Source organism: Esox lucius, chromosome 19, assembly GCF_011004845.1.
Source record: "Esox lucius isolate fEsoLuc1 chromosome 19, fEsoLuc1.pri, whole genome shotgun sequence".
NCBI lineage: Eukaryota > Metazoa > Chordata > Actinopteri > Esociformes > Esocidae > Esox > Esox lucius.
The window spans coordinates 32,361,539-32,387,179 of record NC_047587.1 but is presented as its reverse complement, the minus strand read 5'-3'; the positions used below and the strand labels follow the sequence as shown (position 1 = coordinate 32,387,179).

General features: G+C 44.2%; 2 protein-coding genes across 5 annotated transcripts in view; one reads left to right on the top strand and one right to left on the bottom strand.

Annotated features, from left to right (window-relative positions):
• LOC105031141 (voltage-dependent calcium channel subunit alpha-2/delta-4) overlaps positions 1 to 25,641 on the top strand; it is a 59,850-nt gene that overhangs the window by 32,034 nt on the left and 2,175 nt on the right. For 2 of the 4 annotated variants that reach the window (XM_020040287.2, XM_034288223.1), the window contains 15 exons: positions 7,180 to 7,273; positions 7,413 to 7,505; positions 7,792 to 7,934; positions 8,157 to 8,228; positions 18,575 to 18,636; positions 19,147 to 19,161; positions 19,466 to 19,510; positions 19,632 to 19,694; positions 22,775 to 22,845; positions 22,950 to 23,025; positions 23,349 to 23,401; positions 23,835 to 23,890; positions 24,227 to 24,247; positions 24,712 to 24,829; positions 25,261 to 25,459. In XM_020040287.2, coding sequence (XP_019895846.1) covers positions 7,180 to 7,273; positions 7,413 to 7,505; positions 7,792 to 7,934; positions 8,157 to 8,228; positions 18,575 to 18,636; positions 19,147 to 19,161; positions 19,466 to 19,510; positions 19,632 to 19,694; positions 22,775 to 22,845; positions 22,950 to 23,025; positions 23,349 to 23,401; positions 23,835 to 23,890; positions 24,227 to 24,247; positions 24,712 to 24,829; positions 25,261 to 25,459 — 1,181 coding nt within the window. Of the gene's footprint in view, positions 1 to 6,549; positions 6,610 to 7,179; positions 7,274 to 7,412; positions 7,506 to 7,791; positions 7,935 to 8,156; positions 8,229 to 18,574; positions 18,637 to 19,146; positions 19,162 to 19,465; positions 19,511 to 19,631; positions 19,695 to 22,774; positions 22,846 to 22,949; positions 23,026 to 23,348; positions 23,402 to 23,834; positions 23,891 to 24,226; positions 24,248 to 24,711; positions 24,830 to 25,260; positions 25,460 to 25,641 lie in introns of all 4 variants that reach the window. The other 2 variants (XM_020040285.2, XM_020040286.2) reach the window with 2 other exon arrangements.
• On the bottom strand, positions 8,424 to 16,197 carry LOC105031139 (leucine-rich repeat and transmembrane domain-containing protein 2). The gene is made up of 4 exons (XM_010905404.3): positions 15,526 to 16,197; positions 11,220 to 11,354; positions 10,351 to 11,028; positions 8,424 to 9,990 (listed from the first exon to the last, which is right to left on the bottom strand). The coding sequence occupies exons 2-4, from the start codon at positions 11,263 to 11,265 to the stop codon at positions 9,464 to 9,466; spliced, it is 1,251 nt and encodes a 416-aa protein (XP_010903706.2). The 5' UTR covers positions 11,266 to 11,354; positions 15,526 to 16,197; the 3' UTR covers positions 8,424 to 9,463.

Below are 25,641 nucleotides of genomic sequence, written 5' to 3'. Positions count from 1 at the left end.
AGGTGACACACACAGGTGAAAATGGCAATTAAAATGTCCCACTTTTTAAATTGCAATTAGTGGCTATGTATAAATAGTAAATTAATTTGTTAGCTCTCACGTGGATGCAATGAGCAGGCTAGATACTGAGCCATGGGGAGCAGAAAATAACTGTCAAAAAACCTGCAAGGTAATGGAACTTAATAAATATGGAAAAGGATATAAAAAGATATCCAAAGTCTTGTAATACTGTTCAATCACTTATTATGAAATTGAAAATTTGAGGATCTCTTGATACCTGGACAAGGTCAGGTAGATCAAGAAAGATTCCAGCCAAAATAAGAATTGTTTGGGATACAAAGAAAAACCCACAGGGGAAATACAGGCTGCTCTGGAAAAAGGAGCCCAATACGATGATTCTTGAACAAAAATTAGCTATAATGGTCGAGTTGCCAGAAAGAAGCCTTTACTGTGCCAATGCCACAAAAAAGCCTGACAACACCTTGACACGCCACACAGCTTCTGGAAAAATGTAATTTGGAGTGACGAGACCAAAACATAGCTTTATGGTCACAACCATAAGCACTATGTTTGTAGAGGGGTCAACAAGGCCTATAGTGAACAGAATACCATCCCCACTGTGAAGCATGGTGGTGGCTCACTGATGTTTTGGGGGGGTGTGAGCTCTAAAGGCATTGGAATCTTGTGAAAATTGATGACAAGATGAATGCGGCATGTTATCAGAAAATGCTGGCAGACAATTGGCATTCTTATGCACAAAACCTGTGCATGGGATGCTCTTGGACTTTCCAGCACGACAATGACCCTAAGCACAAGGCCAAGTTGACCCTCCAGTGGTTACAGCAGAAAAAGGTGAAGGTTCTGGAGTGGCCATCACAGTCTCCTAACCTTAATATCATCGAGCCACTCTGGGGAGATCTCAAATGTGTGGTTCATGAAAGACAACCAAAGACTTTGCATGACCTGGAGGCATTTTGCCAAGACGAATGGGCAGCTATACCACCTGCAAGAATTCAGGGCCTCATAGACAACTATTACAAAAGACTGAACACTGTCATTGATGCTAAAGGGGGCAATACACAGGATTAAGAACTAAGGGTATGCAGAGTTTTGAACAACGGTTATTTAATTTTTTTTTTTTCTATTATAACCTACAGTTGAATATGAGTCCAATAAGCAATAAAATAAATGTGTTTTGCCTGCTCACTCATGTTTTCTTTAATAATGGTACATATATTACCAATTCCCGAAGGGAATGCAAACTTTTGAGCACACTTGTATACTATAATCATGGTCTCTCAAATTCTAAGGGGGTTGCGATTGTAGTACACAATATAGCAGACTTAAAGGTAAAAACACAGTTAAAGACACATGGAAGTGTGGATCATTTTTGGAACTAGATGATAGACAGTTATGGCTCATTAAGCTCAATGCTCCTAACAAAGATGATCCACAATTCTTTGCAGACGTATACAGTAATCTTGTAAATGTAAAAAACATGAATGATAATGTTTTAATGGTGTGGGATTACAACATTGTCCTTAATATGTCAATGGATCGTAAAGGCCATCACACAACAAACTATCACCCATGGGCACTTAAACAAATTACTGAAATTATGGACACAGAAGATCTTGTTGATGTGTGGAGATTAAAAATCCCAAACAGGGTGGGATATACTTGGAGGAGCTATCTCATGCCTGCCGTTGATTATTTTCTCATTCCATTCTCAGCTGTTCCAAAAATGAAAAAAGGTCTGTTAGAATGTGCTTGGATAACTATTTGATTGGCATCTACTCCACTCTGACTGAATTCCCAAGAGGACATGTATATTGGAAGATCAATCAAAGCCTTTTAAAGTATCAATCATTCGTGACCAGAACAAGAGAATGTATTACTATTTTTTTTAAGGACAATATTGACTCCTTGTGGTATGGGATGCATTTAAATGCACATTTAGAGGCCACTTAATACTATATTCTGCAACAAATAAGAAATAATACCTGGCAAGGGGAAAAAAACTAAAGACAGGGATAAAGAATCTATGTTGAGTTATATAGTAGTTGAAACAATCAAGACAATATACAAAACAAATTAGAAATGACAAAAAAGGAATGGAGTCTATAATTCAGGAACTATCAAAACTCTCTTATTATAAAACAAAGCCAACTGGATGGAAAACAGTGAAACATTTACTCATTATTTGAAAAAATCTTCAACACAGGAACACAAAAAACATTATCTCAAAAATTGCAAGTCCTTCATGACTCACCTGAATATGTCTTTGAGGAAATATACTCAATAAAACTGAGGAAAATTTCATGGATTTCTTTCCTAATTAACAGGAGGTTAATTTAACATATACAAAAGGAAAAGGGTAAGGAAAAAATAAGAGTAGAGGAACTCCTGGAGGCTATCAAATCTTTTGAGACTGGTAAGTCACCAGGGCTCGGTGGCATTCCCACAGAAGTATATCTCAAATTTTTTTAAGTACTAAACAAACCCATTATTAGTTTGTTTTAACTACTCATATCAGGTGTCTAAATTATCTGCAACTCTGCAAGAGGGTCTAATATCACTGCTGACACCCTGACGGTAATTATTAGGATCCTACTGAGTTATAAATGGAAGGTTCTGTTTTATTTTTGCTGCTCTTCTTTAACGTATCCTTTCCTTGTTCTGAATGTTTTCACCTGTTTGTTGTTTAGTCCTTGTTAGCACCCTATTTAGTTTGCCCTATTCTGTTAGCCCTTTGTATGTACCTGCCACCAGTCTGTTTTTGCCTGCCTGCCGTTTTCCTGCTGTTTTCTTGTTTTTTACCTCCCTTAGTTTCCTTATTAAACCCTTTTTTTTGTTCTTCCATGCCTGTTGTCCTGCTTTACGTGACAACAAATCTTAGACCTCTTACTGTACATTGCTGCAATGCAAAGATTTTAGCAAAATGCAAAGCACTTCGAATTAAAAAAATCCATTCCAGAAATAATACATCCTGATCAAACAGGTTTTATATCTGGCTGATACACAACAAATAATAAAATGAAGGATTTGGAAATCCAGGGATTAAAAACAAAAGTCTCCATGTATACAGATGATTCAAGTTTTTTCATATCGCCAAATACAGAATCACTATCCTGTCTCATTAAAGATCTAGACCGTTTTCCAAATCTATCTGGATTAAAACCCAACTATGAAAAGTGCATCATATTACGCATTGGATCATTAAAGATACTCCTTTTACGCTTCCATGTAAACTTCCAATCAAATGGACCGATGGGAATGTGGATGTCCTTGATATACATATTCCCAGAAATATTGAAAATCTTGTTTCTAGTAACTTTGACAGGAAAATGACCAAGGTCGATTGCATATTAAAACCTTGGACAGGAAAGCATCTATCTATGGCAAGGTTACTCTAGTCAACTCACTTGTATTATCCCGGTTCACCCATTTATTCATGACACTCCCTACACATAGACAGTCTACTATTATAATAGACACAATTATATTAGATTTTATCTGGAATGGTGAGCCAGATAAAATTAAACAAATATTTATATAATGAATATGAAATACATGGGGTCAAACTAATAAATATCAGAGCTTTAAAGCTTCAATTATACCAATATATCTGACTGGTTCTCAAGTAGACTAATAAGACAGGCCGATCCCATGTTAAAAGACAGGCTCTTTCTCATTTGAAACATCAGCCTTTATGAAGGAATCTATACAAAGCTGGTCACAATTCCAATTCCACCCACCTGAACAGCTTGAACAAATCCTACACCAAATCATATGGCTAAACTAAAAATGAATATTTTCATAGGAAACATGTACAAGAATGGTAACTTGGTCCCTAAAGACATCATGGAAAAAGACGGGAAACTTTTCACTCATGAGCAACTCAAACAAGCATATGGTGAAACATGCTCACTTCAGAGGTATAATCAACTCATTGCAGCCATACCAGACAAATGGAGAAAGAAAATTTAAACTCTAGAAAGCAATGGATCTCTTGGTCGCCCATCTATTAAAGATCATGCACGGTTAAACCGGACTAACATAAACCGTAAAATGTATCTCTTCCATCTTGCTACAGAAAGTCTGACTGCGGCATCCTACAGTATTCAAAACATTTGGGAAAATCTTTTTGATATTCCAATTCCATGGCACCAAGTGTGTGGACTAGTATATAAAACAACTATTGACGTGTTTCTGAGAGCCTTTCAGTTTAAATTGTTGCACAGAATTCTGGTGACCAAAAAAATGCTTAAGTGGAATTGAGCAGCAGACTGTTACAATGAAACAGAAACAATATATCAACTATTTTGGTATTGTCCTATAGTGGCAAAATTCTGGATTCAAGTTCAAGATTGGTTATGGTGTCACAGAGTCACCCTGGAAGTTACTTTATGGACAGTCATATTGGGTGACCTGGGAGGCAATGCTCAATCAATTGAAAACATGAGTCTTCTTGGTAAAACATTCATTTTCAAGACCACATCGGTGGACACCTTGAGCCTCGACAGATTCAAATATTTTGTAAAGAATCATAGTAAGACCAAGAAATATTGCTGCTGGTAATAAAAACATTTTTAGTGTACTGGGAAAGATGGTTGCCTCTTTGGAATCTAGAGGGATGGAACAAATTAAATTACTAGAACAAAATTAGTGTGTGTATAAATAAGTGTACATGTGTACATGTATGTATGAATGCACATATGTATGTATGTATGAGTGTTTTTGTGAATAGAAATTATGGATTTATCCCACTGAGATTCCACTGGTAATCTCGGGAAGATCAATTGTTTCATATTTGTGTCTGAACAGGCAAAGTTTTTTCGTTGCACACCAAGTTTTCGTAGTCTGGTGGTGGTTTTGGCTCGTGCTCTGGGGAACTTCGGATTCTGCGGCATGTTCTTTTTTTTCTTTTTGTTTTTGTAACACATGATGAAACTGCTTTGTGCTACGGGCTGCTGGAGAAGTGACATATATTACATCCTCCAATCCTCCCTGATATGTGACCTGAAGTGTGCCCAGTGAAGAGGGCTGGTTAGCCAATGACGGGTAAGATCCCAACTGTGATATCGTGATGTTGTGCATCTGGTCACAGTCTACAATATACATACCCAAGGTACATGTGTACGTAACCCAGAACAGGATCTGTGCTGAACAATGGCACAATGACTAGACCAAGAACATGGTGCTAATCCAGGTCCGGGGAGGTTGTCGAGTGTCACTCAGACACATGCACTGGATTCCCAACTGCAGACGTTGTTACAGTCTCACTGGAGACTGGTGGACCGACCCATGTGCCCATTGTTTTTGTGGTTTTCCTGGAGCGTGGGCCCTCACATCTCCCGGATGTAAAAGCAAGGGACGACGCACCACTTACATAGTATTGTGTTTGTCTGTCTGTATTTTGTCTCTTTTGTATGATTAAGTGTGGGAAAAAACAACATCCTTTAATAGGCTTTTTATTAAAACACATGCACCGATCAGCCGTAACATTATGACCACTGACAGGTGAGGTGAATAACACTGATAATCACGTTATCATGGCACCTGTCAGTGGGTGGGATATATTAGGCAACAAGTGAACATTCTGTCCTCCAAGTTGGTGTGTTAGAAGCAGGAAAAATTGACAAACGTAAGGATCTGAGCGAATTTGACAAGGACCAAATCATGATGACTAGACTCCAAAACTACAGCCCTTGTGGTGTGTTCCAAGGGAAACCTTGGGTCCTGCCATTCATGTGGATGTTACTTTGACACATACCATAGCATTGTTGCAGACCATGTGCATCCTTTCATGGCAATGGTATTCCCTGATGGCATTGGACTCTTTCAGCAGGATAATGCGCCCTGCCACTAAGCAAAAATGGTTCAGGAATGGTTTGAGGAACACAACAACGAGTTCAAGGTGTTGACTTGGCCTCAAATTTCCCCCAATCTGAATCTTATCCAGCATCTGTGGGATGTGCTGGACATCCATGGAGGCCCCACCTTGCAACTTACAGGACTTAAAGGATCTGCTCCTAACATCTTGGTGCCAGATCACTCAGCACACCTTCAGAGGTCTAGTGGGGTCCATGCCTCGACGGGTCAGGGCTGTTTTGGCAGCAAGAGGGGGACCTACACAATATTAGGCAGGTGGTCATATTGTTATGGCTGATTGGTTGAAATTTTATCTAAATATATGAAGACAATTAACTGCATATCAATACATACAGACAATCTTCTGAATAATAATTAGGTTCCTTTTAGCAAATTTTTAGCTAATTTAGCTAACAAAAAAAGATGTGATCATCTCCATCATATAACAAAACATTTCTTAACTATTGACTTGAAGACTTGAAAGCAAAAATGTGGGACTTGTCTTGACTCAATCTGAACTTGAGACTTGCCCATTGTTACTTGGGACATGACTTGAGACTTGCCCATTGTTACTTGGGATTTGTCTTGAGACTTGAAGGTTAAGACTTGAGACTTATGTGTGACTTGCAACTATGTGACTATATGTCTGCCATGAAGTATTTTCCTCTTTTCCAGTGGACACATTATTCTGTTCCACTGAAGTGAATTACAGTACTATTACCATCAAATGCACAGGTAAATCATGGATGGATTCCATAATGTTCTTAATGATTTCAATAGTCTAGGACCTGGGAACCATTGTAACAAAGCACTTCATGAACAACAGATTTTTTTCAAATAATTTACTTTACATGGTAATTCACTGGTAATTTTCAAAATTTTAATTGCAAAACCGTAATTACATATTGTACATGTTCATTAATAAAATGAGCTACTAATTACAATTATATGGAATAACCTACAGCAAGTGGATGGTGTGTTAATACTGTCCTTGTACTAATTATGGGTACCACTAAACATGATTATCATATTTTACCACGAAATATGATGTTATTACAGTTAGTTATATAGTACTAAGGAACTAATTACTTAATATCACAGATATCATTCATATCGGTCAATATGTGATGTGAACGCTCTCTCGCCTGATAACCTCAGTTCGCCTTTACAGGCAAGAAATCCACTCGTCCTCCTCTGTCACGGTCATGGTTCGAACTCAACAAACTGGTGCTCAGTTTGTTTTGTGAGGCTGTTCCACCTGAAAGGCCTGATATCAGTTTTTATATTTCCTGTCTGTGTCTCCAGGTGACGAGGTGCTACTGCGGCAGACTCTGTTTGATGCTGTATTGACAGCGCCTTTAGAAGCCTACTGGCAGGCGGTCATGCTAAACGCATCTGGGTAAGCCTACAAAACTGTCTACGCGACCTTATTTCTTTAACTTGCATTTGTGTTTTACGTTGTTCTGGGTGTTTTGCGCGTGCACGTGTGAGTGTGTTTGAGTGTATTTAAAGGCCTGTGTGTATATGTACACGTTCAGGGTGGAGGAAGGTGTGGAGACTGCCTTTCTGGGAACTCGTTCGGGCATCCTCCGGCTCACCAGGTACAGCGGCATTGAGACCAGGATCGCCAGGTGAGTCAAATAAGCACAAAGTTAACCCCTGTTGTTGCCTACATTAGCATACCCATATTGTAGCCTACATTAGCCTACTTTATTCTGTAGTTCCACTGTGTCGTTTGAGCATAGAAGTATTCAGTATTGGTATAAAATGAAAAAAACGAACATAGGAAGAGCCTACCAGAACTTGGTCAATAAGAATCATTTATTTTGAGGGTCAGAGAGTTTTCCTACAGTGCACACTATTGGACACGATATGGACCAGGAGCTTAATCTAAAGTCTTATCTTTCGGCTCCACAGGAAGTTCCTGACTCTGGCAGATAAGGAGAACCTGTTCACCGTGGACCACTTCCCCCTGTGGTACCGCATGGCTGCGGAGAACCCCCCTGGACGTTTCCTCTACTACATGCCTGTGGAAGAACAAGGTGTCAAAGATAAGACAGGTACCGTACCTATCACCCGAGTCATCGGTCAGTGTGGTGCGTTAAAGCATCTGAAAATGGAATCTTCTACCAGTCAATGAGAGTGAGTTGAATTTATATCAGGAGGAGTGACCCAATTCTTTACCATTCGTATTGTTGACATCACAAAATAACGGGACAGACCTACAGAACGTCATAGGTTGCGTGAGATTGATTGCTGATTGGTTGATTCTCTTGCTACAGGGACGTCAAAGTATGTCATAGCCGTCACAGCTGTGACCGTGTCATCAGGAGGCAGGACAGCCATGGCTGGAGGTAGGCTGCAGTTGCTTTTACTTTCTCTGAAATGTATGGCAGCTTTACACCAATTCTGGAAGCATTCTTCTGGCTTCTTTATGTAATGCAGTGTCCTTATTGATGGAACCTTTCTCTGCTGTGCTGCTGCTAAATGTTTTGACATCTCCTCTGTTGTGGAACTTAACTGAAGTGACAACTGTGTTGAGCGGAATAGATAAATAAATACTTTATTGTTGTCAACATGATTAACAGAATAACACATTTCTCAATTGATCCTCTCTAGCAAAACGAAAGAGGAAATATGCAATGAACATAGAGACAAAAATAAGGGTCGGATTCATGAGGAGATACTGAAATACATATATAGACCTGTTTTTAGGTCAGTGTTGATCTCTTCAACAGTTAAAATGGTTGAATGAGGTTAGCTGACAACTTTATTCGGTTTGTGATTTAATGGCTGTTAGCCTTGTTACTGATTCTGTTCAACTGTTGTAGTCGTAATATCCACTAGAGGTCAGCAGTGTTCTTTTGTGCGCTGTATGGCTTTGGTACATGAATGCAAGCTCAATCTGCAAAGATATGTTGGAATATTAATTTAGTAGAGAAAGGATTGAGAAACTGCAGACAAGCGCAGGCCTATAACATAAGACATATATCTGTCTGATAAAGATTTCACAATCCATTCACATTTCCAAATAAAGTTTTACTGTATTTTAGTTTTCTCTGAACAAACACAATGGGGTCTTTATGTCTGGACCTATAACAAAACATGTGGAGCAGTTACAATACACTGGACACAGAAGTTAACTGTAGGCGTTTTCTTGCTTCAAACGCAACAAACTTTGACCAACGTTAGATTAAAGAATAGGCAGACATAAATAACATTGAATTTTTTTCAAAAAATATCTAGGAAAGTATTTCAAACCAAGGTGCAGAGGCGCTGTAGCCATCGCGACACAGCTGGAGAGCTGACTACACACTCACACGCACAGGGCAGAACAAATCGCAGCGCATCCACACACGTCTCTGAAGCAATGCTGCATTCTAGTTGGTCTAGTTGTCCCGTTCCCTCGGTGCGATCGTCTGTGTGATCGTGACTGTACGAATCCTCGCCGGCAAAGTGCAGCCAGGGATATGCTTGCTCAGCTCTAAACGTTCCCCCCTCTCAAAGTGCCCTCGAGCGCAGAGTAAGATATGCAGCTATAGGATGGAGTCCCCCCGCTGAATCTTTCCAACGGGACTAGAAGTAACGGTCACAAGCCTGTTATTCTGTATCCGTGGACGACGGGGCTGGACTCTTCAGGCTGGATTTGCGCTGACGTCGGGGAGAACGCACAGGGCCCGTCTTCAGCGTCCGTCTCGCCCCCTCCCTCGCCCCCTCCCTCGCCCGCCATCAGGGGCTGCCCCCTGTTCTTCATCTCCTTCTGGTACTTGGCCATGAGGGAGGCGTAGATGCAGCCGTAGGTGGCCGCCACCACCATCATCACACAAACCACGCCGCACACGCACGCCGCCACGATCTGCGTGACCCAGGCCCGGCGCACGCTAATGGGCCGGTGGCGCTGGCGCAGGCAGTCATCTTGGCTGACCTGGGGCCCGTTGGGGGGCCCGTTAGCCCTGACGGCGCAGGGGGGGCGTCCCCCTCGGGAACCGTCGTAGCCGGGGACCCTGGCCTGGTCCGGCTGCAGGCAGTAGGTGAACATCTCCATGGGTATGCTGCGGAGGTCCCGCCCCCTCAGGTCCAAGGGAAGGTTGCACTTCATGGCGTCCAGCTGGCCGTCTGAAACAGAGAGATTCCTGGGATGTTTATTAAGTAGCTGACCAGTCTAATGTTCAGATCGGGTTTCTGACATGAACACTGCATCTTAAAGACGCCTTCTGTGTTTTTTGGCCACTAGCTGTAGACGTGGCGCTGTCGAGCCTGAACCGGTGCCCAGATGTGTACTATATCCTGTACAGTATGGGCCCTGGGTAATCAAAACCATTCGCATCAAACTTACATTTCACGCCTAACTGATGTGTCATATTTATATCTACTCTTAGATTGACATATTAACAACGTATTTGGGAGGTTTAATTGTTTGTGTGTGTTATTAAAACAGTCCTGGAATGTATCTTTAATAACCAGTCTGACACTCACGCCTGAACATCATCCATTCCATCCAGTGCTTGAAGTCCCTCAGGTTGCAGTCACACTCCCAGGGATTCCCTGCCAGTTGGAGGTTTAGTAAGCCAGCCAGGGGCTGGAAGGTGGCTCTGTCCAGGCTCCGCAGCTTGTTCCCGGCCAGAGACAGCCAAGCCAGGCCCTGTAGCCCATCCAGCAGGCCCTTGGGCAGAACAAGCAGGCCGTTCAGGGACAAGTCCAGCCCTTTCAGTATCCACAGACCCTGGAACAGGTCTTGACTCAGCCCTCGGAGGCTCACGTTACTCTGGGTCACCTCCGTCTGGTTGCCGGGGTCCAATGAGGTAGGAAGGGGGCGGTCGCCCAGGTAGTTCCCAGAAAGGTTGAGCCATCGGAGGCCGCTGAGACCGTAGAAAGCCCCCGGCTGCAGGACGGAGAGGTGGTTGTCGGAGAGGTCCAGGAACTCCAAAGCACTGAGGTTGGAGAGGTCCCCGTCGCCCAGGGAGGAGAGGTTGTTTCGGGGCAGGCGGAGGGTGCGTGTGTCCTGGGGCAGCAGAGGCAGGACTGTGGTCAAAGAGAGCAGGGCCAGGCCAGTACAGTCCGTGCCATTGCTGTTGCAGATGCACACAGTGGGACAGCCACCAGCCTCCAGAAGAGCCAGCACCACCAGCAGCAAACTGAGCAGGCCTGTACGGACTGGGGAGGGGACAGATCAGGAAGAGGACTTTGATCGGGCGCTTCACAAGACACTTCCAACTGAAGGTTTGGCCAAAACCTCTGACTAATCTCGATCAGACCCTAGTGTGTTTTGGGAGCCAAGTTAAATACATGCGTAGAATATTCTGGATTGGATTTGAGCGTAACGACAATGTTGCTGCGTCACTCACCCAGGCTGTTCAGGCGGATCCTCCCAGGCCCGTCGAGGGGCTGCATGTCTGCTCTGCCCACTCCGGTGCCAACCCTAGACTGACACTGGCATCGGCAGGTGCCCCCGTTGTGCCACCCACCGGCTATGGCGAGCTCTGGCAGAGAGGGAGAGGAGGACCGATCAGATCAGAAGAGCCTCACATGGCGATGGTGTCAGTGTGTAGGAGAGGGAGATGGTCGGCCTGTTTTGACTCATCTCGTCTTATATAATACTGAATGTGGCAGGATGCCATTCATACAGATTAGTAAAGATAACATAAGGGCTTCCAACCGATGTCGAAACAACGTCGTTCTATACACCACCCTCACACCCTTTTCGCTTGTCATCCCTTTTCCATTCCTTCATCCATAAGCTCGGATGTGTCTAGAGTGATTATCCAATAATAAAAGTAGTGCGCAGAGATGAAGTCAGGGACAACTTTCAGCGGAACGGCCGCCCAGATGTAGACATCTAACAGACAAGCCTCATCAATCACCTACAGACAGTCGAAGAGGAGATTCTTCTTAAAGTCAAGGTGGAGTAGGAGGAAAGGGGGGAGGGGGAGAGAGGGGATGAGGAGAGGGGGGAGGAGGAGAGAGGGGAGGAGGAGAGGGGGGAGGAGGAGAGAGGGGAGGAGGAGAGAGGGGAGGAGGAGAGGGGGGAGGAGGATAGAGGGGAGGAGGAGAGAGGGGAGGAGGAGAGAGGGGAGGAGGAGAGAGGAGAGGGGGGAGGATGAGAGGAGGGAGGAGGAGAGAGGGGAGGAAAGAAACATGTGTCCTTTGTTTCCTGTTTGGGGAGGGATGAAGTGGCTGCATCATGCACGCCTACTGCCACCACTGAACAGGAGCCTCAAGGTCCTTCTTTTGTCATCCCTCCACCAGGGCCCCGCGTCGCTCTACGCCTTCCCCCACTCTCACGCTCTGCACTCACGCACGCGCCCTCAGGCCTGGCACCCGGGTGATGTTAAGCGGTGGGAAGAGCCGTGAGGCAACTGAGGGCGGTGTTGTTTGGTTGGGTGAAGCGTGAAGCGTAAGGTGTTCACGATTGGTTCTGTTTCTCAGCACTGGAGTGCGTACGGTTCTGTTTCTCGTTTCTTTTCTCAGTAGGACGTGTCTTCGCGTCTTCGTCTCCGTGGGCTTGTTTACTGTAGGTGTGTGTCCCTGTGGGGTGGTCTTCTGTCCACCTGATCTGGAGTCAGCTGAGCCACGACGTGGTGAGACTGTGATGAGAGCATTTTGGGTCCATCTGATCTGGAGTCAGCTGAACCACAGCGTGGTGTCACCATGTTGAACTGTTCCAAGAGCAGCAGCTTAAGCCTTAAGAGGATGAGGAAATCCTTGTTCTTCCATTAGTAATGGGGGTCCTGATGAGATTACACTGACCTGCCTGTCAGAGATCCAGCGCAGCAGAGGAGGTTACAACATAAAGAGATGACATTTACATCTGATAATGCGTTTTGGGGCATTTTCTATTAATTTCCGTTGCTGCGAAGGAATGTGTGGGAATTTGACAATTTAGGTCAACAACTTATGTCAATATGAATATGTAAGAACAATTCAATCAACTATGTTCTTACCGCTGTTTTATTTGGGTCAGACTGAACACTGTCATTACACAACCCAATATACACACACACACACACACACACACACACACATAAACATCTTCCTTTTACTCTCTTTGTGGGAACCTATGTATTACAATTCAAAAACCTATTTTGTTTAGCCTAACCCTTACCATAATGCTAACCTTGAACTCAGAGTCAAACCCCTAACCTTATCTCTGAATCTAACACCGGATTCCTAACTACACCCCTAATTCTAAACCTAACCACAACCATAACTTTCAGTCTAACCCTAACTCTTAAGCTTAAAATGTTGTTTGTATTCATGGGGACTGGCAAGGTTAAATTTGTCATGTTTTATTACTCTTGCAGGAAAATATGGTCCCCATGATTATAATTGTACATGCAGACATAAACACGAATGCACACACACACACACACACACACACAAACACACACACACAGTGCCCAATGTCAAAGATAAGTATAAAAATACAAACATTCAGATTGAAGAGAGGTACGTCAGTTTCTGTGGTTTTGGCTTTGAACAGAAGCCGTCCCTGGCCGCATTCTGCCCATTTATGTATAACACACACAACACACGGACTCTTACTCCCTTTCTCCCCCTTCGTATTCAGTCCCTCAGTCAGCTTCTACGTCCCCTTGCCTCTGCCCTACACAGGTTCTAACTCAGTCAACAGCTTGTCCTTATGTTCCGGAAGCATACAGGTCGTCAGTTTGATGCGACTGAAGCACTTGGGAGGCCATCAGACAATAACAAAATAGAATCAATCATTCAGGAGAAACTGGGCCACAGACGGACGGTGGATAGCCATGCTAGTGTTGAGACGTTTGGTTTTCTGTACATATGCACTACCAGTCAAAATGTCTCGTCTACTCATTCAAGGATATTTCCTTCTTTTTTCTTTTATTCATTGTTTTACTATTTTCCATATTGTAGAATAATAGAGAAGACTTTAAAACTATAAAACAAAACAAAAATCTCACTCATGTAGTAACCAAAAAGTGTTTAACAGATCAAAATACATTTCATGTATGACAGCTTAATGATAGTTTTGCACACTCTTGGCTTTTTCTCAACCAGCTTCATTAGGTAGTCACCTGGAATGCTTTTCCAACATTCTTGAAGTTTGGGATGAGTTGAACGGCAGAGTGAAGGAAAAGCAGCCAACAAGTGCTCAGCGTGTGTGGGAACTCCTTCAAGACTACTGGCGTTTCTAGTGACTACCTCATGAAGCTGTTTGAGACAATAACACAAGTGTACAAAACTGTCAACAAGGCAAAGGGTGGCTATTTTGAAGAATCTAAAATATAAATGTATTTTAATTTTTTCATCCATTTTTTGATTACTCCATGATTTCAAATGTGTATTTTCTAGTTTTGATGCCTTCGCTATTACTCACCAATGTGGAAAATAGTAAAAATAAAGAAATATCCTTGAAGGAGTAGGTGTGTCCAAACTTTAGACTGGTGTTGTACATTACCAGAGTCTGGCATTATTTTCCATGTCTTCTAAAATACATTTTTAAAAAGAGCTTGATGTTCACAGACATATTTGTTTGACAGACAAAAGTTACAATTGAGTGTTCCCATGAAAAGCAAAACCTCTCCCAGATGGAATTATTCTAATTAAAATTCCAATGAATTCAGTTGGTGGCAATCCATCATGCTTACTGCGCAATCCATCATACCTGGGGTAAGCATCAGGTGTCTATAGTGGGAATGTAAAAATAGTAATTCAACAAGTTTCTAACAGAAAACCCTCCGTACATTTTCCTTCACTGCACTCCAAAAAAAAGAAAGAAAGAGCATGCGGCAGCTGCGGTTTGTGATTTGGCGTACCTTGGCATCAGTTGGATTAGGAACCATGGCATGGTGAACTTTGTTGACAGCTTGTCCCATCAAGTGCACCATCACACGGATCACATTAGATTAGGCCTCCGCCTGCCTCCATGCATGTTAATGGGACTCATTGACGGGAGGTAAACGTGCAGTTATTACTGCCCCAGATTAAGACTCATCCTGCAGCAGGATTTAGACTGCAGGACAGATGCTTGTTATCATTCCAGATGGCTGTTAGGCAGGCGATGAAACACATTAAACCACTGTGGTTATTGTACCACATTATCGTTGTGGTTGTTGTTGTTGTTATTATCATTATCATTTTAGGAAAATGATATTTGTCATCCCTAACAGTGTGTAGTCGCCAGAAGTCTCAACAGGCGGTAGAGTTCATAACTAGGGTTATACAGTGCTAAAGCTATAGAACGTGTCTGTCTTTACATGAAACAGTGCTGTCTTGAAAGCCGCCTCAACTGACAGCAGAGGTCTGCAGGCAGTTTCGTTCAGCTTAGTTCTGTATGTTTAATCCCCAGTCTTCTTTTACTTTTCGTGAAGTTGTTGTTTTCATCCCAGCTCCCACTGCCTCTGTTGCGTTGCTACCTTACTGCAGCTTGGTCAATGATCATTCCCCTCATTTGCTCCCACAAGCTTATGGATTAGTTCACTCTGATAATTACACTGGAAGGTGGGGGAGGGCGGGGTGATGGTCACCCTGTTTTGCGAGTCCTACCTGCAAACAGGCTCAATGCGTTAGCCTAGTTATTGGAATATTCTCTGAACCACCCCAACAGCAGATACCTCTACACGAAGAACGCCACTCTCTCGAAAACACTGAAACGCGGCACGGCAATGTACTCACCATCTGCCGATGCTCCAGCCTCCAAAGTGCTGTCTGAAAATAATTTCACAAGAAAAAAGTGCTACAGTAGTGTTTTGTCTCCTCCCTGTTCAGGAGAAGGAGAACGCTTCATTTGATGTCTCTGCTAACAGAGGTGTTGACTCAGCCTTCAGCTACATGTGCTCCAGTTCAGCTGTGTGCCCTGCTGTATGCAGATGCCTGGATGCTGTGGTCCCAAAGGGAGATATCCCTGGTGGAGAACCACATCTCAAACCTTCTCTTCTGCTGTTTCTGTAGCTCTTGGAGCAGTCTCTCTCTCTCTCTCTCTCTCTCTCTCACTCTCTCCCTCTCTTTCTCTCTCTCTATCTTTCTTTCTCTTGCTCTTCTCTTCTCCCAGGTCTTCTTTCCAACCCTGCTCTCCTGCTAGTCTGAGTGCACTACCGTCCAGAGGTTCGGTCGAGCTCTGTGTGTCTGTCTGTGTGTGTGCGGTGTGTGTGCATGTGTGCGTGCGCCGCTAGTGCGTGTGTCTGCGTGGGAGAGAGTTAGCGCATTGTTGCTCTTGCAGGATCCAATGGCACATGTTTTTGTATGATCCACTACGAGAGAGTTGTTTCTAACGGACGATGTGGGCGTTGCGTGGGTGTGTCTGAGTGTTTGTCTATTTGTTTGTTTCTTTGCTGGTGTTGTGTGTGTGTGTGTGTGTGTACATGTGCATTAAGCTTGGCTTGACAGAAATAGTAACATCAGAGTGTGCTGCAGCTGTGTAAGCTCTCAAACTGAATGAAAAAGAAGGAGAGAGAGAGGGAGAGAGAGAGACAAGGACGGAGGGGGTGGCAGGAGGGAGAGAGGGAGAGAGACAAGGAGGGAGGGGGTGGCAGGAGGGAGGGAGAGAGGGAGAAAAGAGACGGGAGGGTGAGAAATAAAGAGAAGCAATGAGGAGTGGACTGACGAGGCTCCAGAGCTCAGAGGATCAGTCTCTTAAAGACAGGACCCTCGGCTACATCTGGATCTGTCCCCGAAATCCACACAGTGAAGGTCGTTGTACGTGTGTAGGTGTGTGTGTGTCAATGTGTCTCCGTGTGTGTGTAGGCGTGTAAGTGTGTGTGTAGGTGTTCGTGCGTGCGTGCCTGTGCTTGCATTTGTGCCTCTTTTTCCATTATTTTCAGCCATGTATCTGGTGGAAGACTACAGACTGCAGCACAGCAGCAAAACAATAAAAAGCACCTCTGCTGCACCAAAGGCTAGCGCCAGGGACCCTGCCTGCCACCGATAATCATCTTGTCATTATGCCGGGGCAGAATCTGTCCTTGACTCATTCTGCTGTGTCATTGATCTCTGTGGAAAGGTAGACACTGTCTGACAGGGAGGTAGAAGTCTGATTGGCTCGTCCTCTATCGTCTTATTAGAGGTCAGCACCAAATTAGTCCACTCTACAACAAGGTTTGAAGCTGGATCCTTTACCTGGTTAGTCCAGGGTTTGAAGCTGGATCCTTTACCTGGTTAGTCCAGGGTTTGAAGCTGGATCCTTTACCTGGTTAGTCCAGGGTTTGAAGCTGGATCCTTTACCTGGTTAGTCCAGGGTTTGAAGCTGGATCCTTTACCTGGTTAGTCCAGGGTTTGAAGCTGGATCCTTTACCTGGTTAGTCCAGGATTTGAAGCTGGATCCTTTACCTGGTTAGTCCAGGGTTTGAAGCTGAATCCTTTACCTGGTTAGTGTAGGGTTTGGAGCTGGATGCTTTACCAAGTTAGTCCTCTCTAAAACAGGGTTGATCTGCCCCAAAATGTGTCCACTTTAATGTTTTAACAGTGGGTCAAATAGGTTCCCACAAGGTTTTGGCAGGTCCCCACTAGGACCATTTTGATTTCCTGCTTGGGAGTTTAGGGTAGGTTTGTTTTAGGTTTAGCACTTACCAGTTAGGATTAGCATTGGGCGTTATGGCGAGGTAACATTTCTGCATAAAGTTTAGGTTAAGATTAGGGTTAAATTAAAGTTAGGGTTGGGCTTTGGTTTAGGGATCTCTGGGTTTCAGGTCCCACAAGAATAGAAACATTTATGAATTTAATTTACATTTTACAATTAAAGAAATATTAATTGTTGTTACTGGTCAGATGCTCTGAACTGCTGAGCTACTTTCTTAGGGTTGAAAATTGGGGTTAGGCTTTTGAGGTTTTATTTAGGTCAATCATGTTGATTTCCCCATTTAGATAAATGAGATGTGTGTATGCGTGTCTGTGGTTGTGATCTTGATTTTAGTCCCCAAAAAGATAGAAGAACTGGGGTTAGTGTTTAGAATTGGGGGTCAGGGTAAGCCGTTTAGACATCATGGGTTATTAAGGTTAGATATTAGGTTATAGAGGTTAGATATTAGGTTATTGAGGTTAGATATTAGGTTATTAAGGTTAGATATTAGGTTATAGAGGTTAGATATTAGGTTATTGAGGTTAGATATTAGGTTATTAAGGTTAGATATTAGGTTATTGAGGTTGTGGTTGGGATTAGTTTGGGGCTTTAGGGAATGTAGGGAATCATTTTTCTGGTCCCCACAATGTGCGTGTGTCTGTGTGTGAACCATCATTGTAGGATAAAATACACAATGACTGTATTATATGAGTAACATTAGAAAGTGCTTTGTCTTTTATCTCCCAAACATGTACTACATACTGATCCACAGCAAAAGCAGTCATTTTATGTGAATGTGTGAGTGTATTTAGCAAATAAAGGCAATTTGAATGCAGATTCTGAGTAGTTGTCACACAGCAGTGATCCCAAAAAACCGAGACACTGGCTGACAGATGGCGGCGGAGTCTGACCTCACACAGGACGTGCGTGTAGCTGTATCAGGCTTTACGCTGCCTCATCAGTGTTTACACTGGTCCATTAGCGCACTAGCAGTCAGCGCTAACAGAGCAAACTGCATGAAGGTGAGCAGAAGGCCTGATTGATTTCCTGTCCCACTGTGAGAGCCAACCACCCCCCACCCCCACCCACTCATCAAAGGCAGTAAAGTTAGGGTTCATGGTTTTTGCAGAGTCAATGTTTCTGACCTGTTTGTGTTGGTTCTATTTTTAGCCATTGGAGTGCAGATGTCCTTGGAGATGTTGGAGAAGAGGCTATGGGCCATTACCTTTCAGGTGGGACACATGCACACAAACGCGCGCGCACACACACACACACACATACATAGGCACACACACTCAGAATCCTGACGAATATATCACAATACTAACACATATATCTTGGCTCAGTTGGCAACATCAAGTTCACAGGTCAATGTCCACAGGGATCACATACACACACACATTTCCCTGTTACACTGAGGGCAAATCCTGTATAATCTCTATTTTATTTTGTTATCTGCGTTTAGCATTTGCTCTCCAAATGCTTTAAGTCACAATCTATTTATTATTATTATTATTATTATTATTAGTAGTAGTAGTAGTAGTAGTAGTAGTAGTAGTAGTAGTAGTAGTATTTCTATACTTTATCATTATTATAATTATTCTTATTCAAAATAATAACTGTAATGTGATTGTAGTTTTGTAATTATTATTATTATTATTAATGGTAGTAGTAGTATGTTGTCCTTTTTACCATTGCTATAGTCATTTTCATTTCTCTCTGTCTGTCACCTCCACCCACAGCCCGATGACACAGATGTAAGTTAACAGTGAACTCTCCTGTTTGTACATGAGCTGCCCTGTGTGAGTAGAATGAGGTCAGCGCTCCATGCGGGGTGGCTGTTTGTGTTGTTGTTACAGTGTTTTCCTCAAATCTAAACTGGTCTTTCAGCTGTCAGTTAGTAAATGGTCGACCTTCTCGCACATGACATTGAGCTTAACAGTCAATCATCCTCTCTCTCCTCCTCTGTCCCTACCCCTCTCTCTGTCTCCCTTTTTATCTGTCTATCTCTCTCTATCTGTCCCCCTCCCTCTCTGTATGTGTGTTTCTGTCTGTCATCAGTGTACTGATGTAGAAGGTGTCTGTCCTCTCAGCTGTCAGAGCAGTGTGAGTACCGAGCCTTTTCTGTGGGGTTACGGCCATTTAAGATTCAATGCACGAACGGCAATAATGTTAGAGGATAATTAGCGATAAGGTTTAACTGAAGTCCTGTCTACTTTTCCTCCAGGATGTCAACTGTTTCCTTGTGGACAGTAACGGCTTCATTGTGGTCTCGAAAGAGAAGTCAGAGGTGAGTTGTGGACGACGGCACTGTCCGTTCACCGGACCAGATCGAAGTGTCCGATCTATACCCCCGTCCTGACAGCACTTGACACCTGTTACGTAACCCGTGGCTCTGGGGCAATACGTGGTGTGTGCTTTATGTAACAAATGAACCCAGATAACGTTGAGCATTAGAAGCCTTTTGACCAGCGAATGGTTCAATATAATCGATCCGGTTGGTTTCAGCTTGAAATAGGCGGGGTCAGGTGATTGTGTTAACATAGTTCTGGGGGAATTGTTGGCGCCCTGGTGACAAAAGAGAAGGGGGAGAGGTTTGAGGTGGGGATTACGGGAAGGAGAGAGTGAAGGAGAGAGAGGAGAATGAAGGAGGGTGAGAGAGAGAGAGAGAGAGAGAGAGAGGGAGGGAGACAGAGAGGAGAGAGGGGAGGGGGCACGTTGTGAGGCTGTAAGTAATAGGCTAAAACAACAACATCTGGAGCCCTCATAGGATAGGAGGACACTTATGGTCCTAATCCCTTTTAGACACATAGGTAGAGGCGACCAACGGACTGAGCAGGGGCTACAGGCAGCTAGCAACCTACTACACCTCCTCACTTGACCTCACAGCACAGAGGCCGTCCCATTGCATAAACGCGTGCCAATACGGCTTCCTGGAAACGCGGGGAGCTATGAGATCCATACACCACGCGCAATAAGACGTCAGTGTGATATTTCATCAGATGTAATGCACTGAGATTACCCGCTAAACCCCCGGCAGAAGAACGAATGCGCATTGGATTAGCACACAGCCCGCCACTGCACGGCTCGCGCCCTCGCTCGACTCCACCCCTGACGGACACGAAGCGCGTCTGTGAGATTCCCCGGAGGCGGTGTGGACGGTGGAGGTATGATCAGCCGGGAGCCCCGCAGCTCCCCCACGCCACCAGGCTCCTTTTGCCAAACAGATGCCGACAGATGTGGCTTAGCTTGCCCCGAAACGACCCGGATCGGAAGGGGTCGTGTAAGCCACAGGGTGTGCCCGGGGCTTCGAGGAGTTTGTAGAATAGGCCAATGCCCCCGTGTCGCTATTCAGGGCACTTGAGGCCAGCCGCGGATGGGAGTCTTTCCATTTTCCATTTGAATTCAATAGGTCTGTCTAAGTGAGGCACTAAAGCAAACCTTACTAAGCAGATATAATGATTAAGTGCTACCCCCTAACATTTTGCTGAGGTTCGGACTTTGACAAAGTTTTGTGGAAACACAGAGAGCTCCCCTTTTTTATTCCAAGAGAGGGATTGGGTTAAGCAGAGCTCTGTAAATATTTAATAATTGGAGATATGGATGCAGTACAGTGCTGACTTCAAGAAATGGGTCATACAAAACATGCCTCCGAGTTTTAGATGTACCACGTTATAGGACTGTGACTAAGCAACAAAGAACCAACGCTGGCTACGCAACATTCAGTGATAGAGTTGATTGAGAACACCCTGCCTTGGATTTTTATTCTGTGATAGATGCGTGGTTTGCAAAGATTTTCTGCCAAAACGTAGCATTTTTATTTCACAGCATTGCTGCCAGGTAAATAGAGCGTCAAGTTTCATTCGTAGTGCTGGCTGTCGGGAGCAGAGCTCACACTTGGAGAACACGGACACACTAACTCGAACACACGGACACACACACTCAGCAAACACTGCATCTCTTAAAAAGCCACTGGGAAATTCCACTCCTCTTCTCCCCTTCTCCCTGAGAATGAAGTGAAGTGTCAGCCGCAGTTAGAGTGAAAGGGGGGAGGATCGAGGATGACTTGTAAATTTGGACAGTGTTGCTAAAACAAAGTGGCTTTGAATAATTCAGGGTACAGAGATGTACTAAAGTCAGAGAAGATAGACGCAGGGCAGAGGAGCGTATTCTGTACTGTCGGTTAGGGAGAGCTGTGACAAAACACTATCACACGTGACAGGACTCCGACACAATCCGAACACAGAGAACGTAAGAGGAAGGAAGAGGAACAGGTAAACACTAAGATTAACTACTGGAGGTAGCAAATGGGCATATCTTAATACTGTATGATCCACAGGGGGTATTTATCTTGGTTTATGCAGACTTTGTGAAACATTGTGAAAGTGTGTCCTAATAAGGAATGTAGCAATACTGAAGGCCTTGTTGCTGCTATGTAATCTCTCTCTACTCAATCCACCCTGACCCCATCCACTCTGACTCCATCCTATCTCACCCAATCCACTCTGACCCCATCCACCCTGACCCCATCCACCCTGACCCCATCCACTCTGACCCCATCCACCCTGACCCCATCCACCCTGACCCCATCCACTCTGACCCCATCCACTCTGACTCCATCCTATCTCACCCAATCCACTCTGACCCCATCCACTCTGACTCCATCCACTCTGACCCCATCCACCCTGACCCCATCCACCCTGACCCCATCCACTCTGACTCCATCCACTCTGACCCCATCCACCCTGACTCCATCCTATCTGACCCCATCCACCCTGACCCCATCCACCCTGACCCCATCCACTCTGACCCCATCCACCCTGACCCCATCCACTCTGACCCCATCCACCCTGACCCCATCCACCCTGACCCCATCCACCCTGACCCCATCCACCCTGACCCCATCCACTCTGACCCCACCCTATCTCACCCCATCCACTCTGACTCCATCCACTCTGATTCCATCCACTCTGACTCCATCTCTCTGACTCCATCCACTCTGACACTATCTCTCTGACATCATCTCTCTGACTCCATCCACTCTGACCCCATCTCTCTGACCCCATCCACTCTGACTCCATCCACTCTGATACCATCTCTCTGACTCCATCTCTCTGACTCCATCCACTCTGACTCCATCTCTCTGACTCCATCCTATATGACTCCATCTCACTGTCTCTATTCACAATGGCTCCATCTCCCTGGCTCTGTCTCTCTGAAGTCATCATCTCTGATTCCATCATCTCTGACTTTACCCTCACGGACTCAATCTCTCCGACTCCATTCTCTCTGACTCTCAAGTCATGTACCTTTTTGTGGTCATACAGCTCTGGGATGACCAAGGTCTTAACAATGCCTCTGTCGATGCAGGTCGGGCGTTTCTTCGGTGCAGTGGACGGGTCGGTGATGGCATCGTTGATCAAGTCGGGCATGTTCAAGAAGTGAGATAAACGACATTACTCTGCACATACTGTCCCCAAAATGTGCAACTGTACACAGGGTTATGTAACCCCTAGTTCCTCACCATTGTGTGCTTGTCCAACAGGGTGGATCTGTATGACTACCAAGGCATGTGTAGAACAGGACACAGCCATTCCAGTGGTGCCCGCCCACTTCTTAGTGTAAGTCAGTCATTACAGTGGTGTTTTTCTATTGCTAAACCCCCATGACGGCACTATGTTGGTTAGGTTTACTGATTGCCTGAGAATTATATAGTGTGTTATCGTTTAGTTATCGTTGGTCAGTTGTTCTACAGGCGTAAATTCAATAATAAGCATGTAATAAATGTGTGTTCCTTATAAATGATGTATTAATGCCTTAATATTCACCCATTGTCGTTATGGTGTTAAATGGGTAAAATGACTATGCAGATGTTCCTGTGTTCTTTTTCACTGTAGTTACCAGTAGTTTCTTATCTTTTCTCTCTTTCTTTGCCTCCCGGTAGCCATTCTACGGCCTTTCTGCAGTGATTAAATGGTTCTTCTCTCACATGCTGATGTAAGTGTGAGAAACACTTTTCTAACCAGAGTTTGGGAGAGAAGCTCCCTACGTGCTGTTTGTTAACTTTTACATTTTTACATTCAAGTCATTTAGCAGGCGCTCTGATCCAGAGAGACAGACAGTAACTACACACATTTTAAAAGAGCTAAGTGAAACAACCACTTGATTGCGTGGATGGGGAACTGCCCTGAAAGGTGTAAGACAGCCAAGAGCCCCAAAGTGGCTGACCGAAGAGCCCTGGTAGGGATGTAGGGTTTCAGCATTGCCTGATGGTAGGGAGTAGTTCCTCTTGTTCCATAGGCGAGAACCATAGCCTTGAGGCGATATCCTTGAGGTACATTTTGAACTGTATTCCAGTTGTTTGAAACTATATTAAACAAATTTGCTTTTGACACTGTTTTTCTTCTCCAACGAATCCATTTCTCTACAGGTTCTTACTGGAGTTCAACTTCTGCGGGTTGTGGCATTCGGATTACGTTGTAGACGGTAAGTTATCCGCTCTGGAAACAGTGTGACAAAGACCATTGCAGACAGGATTTTTGGACACAACCGTAGAGGGAGAGTCATAAAACCGGCCATATCACTTTCAACATAATACATGTTTGTGCTTTCATGTTGCCACGATCATCCTGCTGCTTTCATGCCGTGCCTCAATATGTCTGTCTCATTCACCTTTCATTGTATCTCATCTAAACGTTGTCGGCCGTCCGTTTTCTCACCTCTTTCATTTGACTGTACACCGCTTTCATTTTCCTGTTCATCTATCTGTGGTCCATGGTGATTGGTTCTCCAACCATCCCCCCTCCACTGTGATTCACACAGCCAAGGCTGGCTACCACACATGTGAGTAGAGCTCCACAGCTCTGGTATGGATGGGGCTTGTAGATGAGGATAGGTGTAAGGTGTGTGTGTGAGATCCAGGTCTTATGTGTGTACCTGGTATGATCAGATGTCCCCACAAAGTTAGTGAAGCCTGACAAATTGGTCCCCACAAGGCTTTTGGGCATTGTTTCCACTATGGAAAATACTATTTCTAGTTTAGGGCGTAGGTTTAGGATAAAACAATCAATTGTTTTAGAAGTGGGGGTAGTTTTAGGTATAGGCATTAGGTGATTAAGGGTTAGGCTCTTGTAGGTTATGTTTATGCGTAAAGGTTCTGTTACTGAGGTGAACGTTAGGGTTGGGCTAAGATTAAGACTAGGGAACATGGATTTCTGGGTTCCTGGTCCCAACAAGGCACCAGATAGGAAATAAAATGTTTCGTTTTTTTGAAACCATGTCATTAATGTGGACTTTATCCTTATTAGCCCATAAAGCCAAGAAGTCTGAAGCACTGCAGCCGTGTGACACAGAGTACCCTGGCTTCATGTTAGACTTCTCCATCCGAGAGACCAACAGTCTCATCAAATGTGGCCGTTGTCAGAAGTAAGATCCCCTCAATCAAGTCCACTGTGTTGGTGCCATCTTGTGGCCATGCTATATTCCTGCGATATGAATTACCAAACATCTAAGGAACAACACTGTTCCTGGATAGCTTGATTTAACTGAGTGGGATGGCTAGGTGTTTATTTACTCCCTGAACTGACCCACTGGGTTAATTGGGTTCCCCACCCTTTTGTCCGAATTTCAGTTATGAACAACCCTCCACTTCACTACAGTAAAGTTTCTTCCCAGTGTTCCATATTATGTCAACTGAGTCTTTTGCAATTCAGAATGATGTTGTTGAACTGATTTTGTGTTCCAAAATGTAATAGGAATGTTTTGTGTTCCAGAATGGTAATGGAATGTTTTGTGTCCTAGGATGTTAACATTATGTTTTGTGTTCCAGATTGGTAATGGAATGTTTTGTGTTCCAGAATGTTTGTGGTGCAGGCCATTCCTGAAAGTAATTTGGTGTTGATGGTGGTCCAGGCGGACTGTGACTGCTCCCGCCAGTACCCTGCCATCCCCCTGGAGCCCAAGGAGATCAAATACAACGCATCCGTCAAGTGTAACAGGATGAAATCTCAGAAGGTCCGCAGACGCCCAAAGTCCTGTCATGCCTACCATCCAAAGGTGAGCCCAACTTTTTGTACATTGGTGTAGTACTGACTACAAGGTTAGGATATGTACGTTTTTCGAATTCAAAACTATTAATCAACATGGTATGTAATAGTCAAAGTAGATTATTGCGACAATCAATATAAAGCAATAGGAGTGCAGAAAACACAGTTCCCATGATATTGTTCTATCTATAA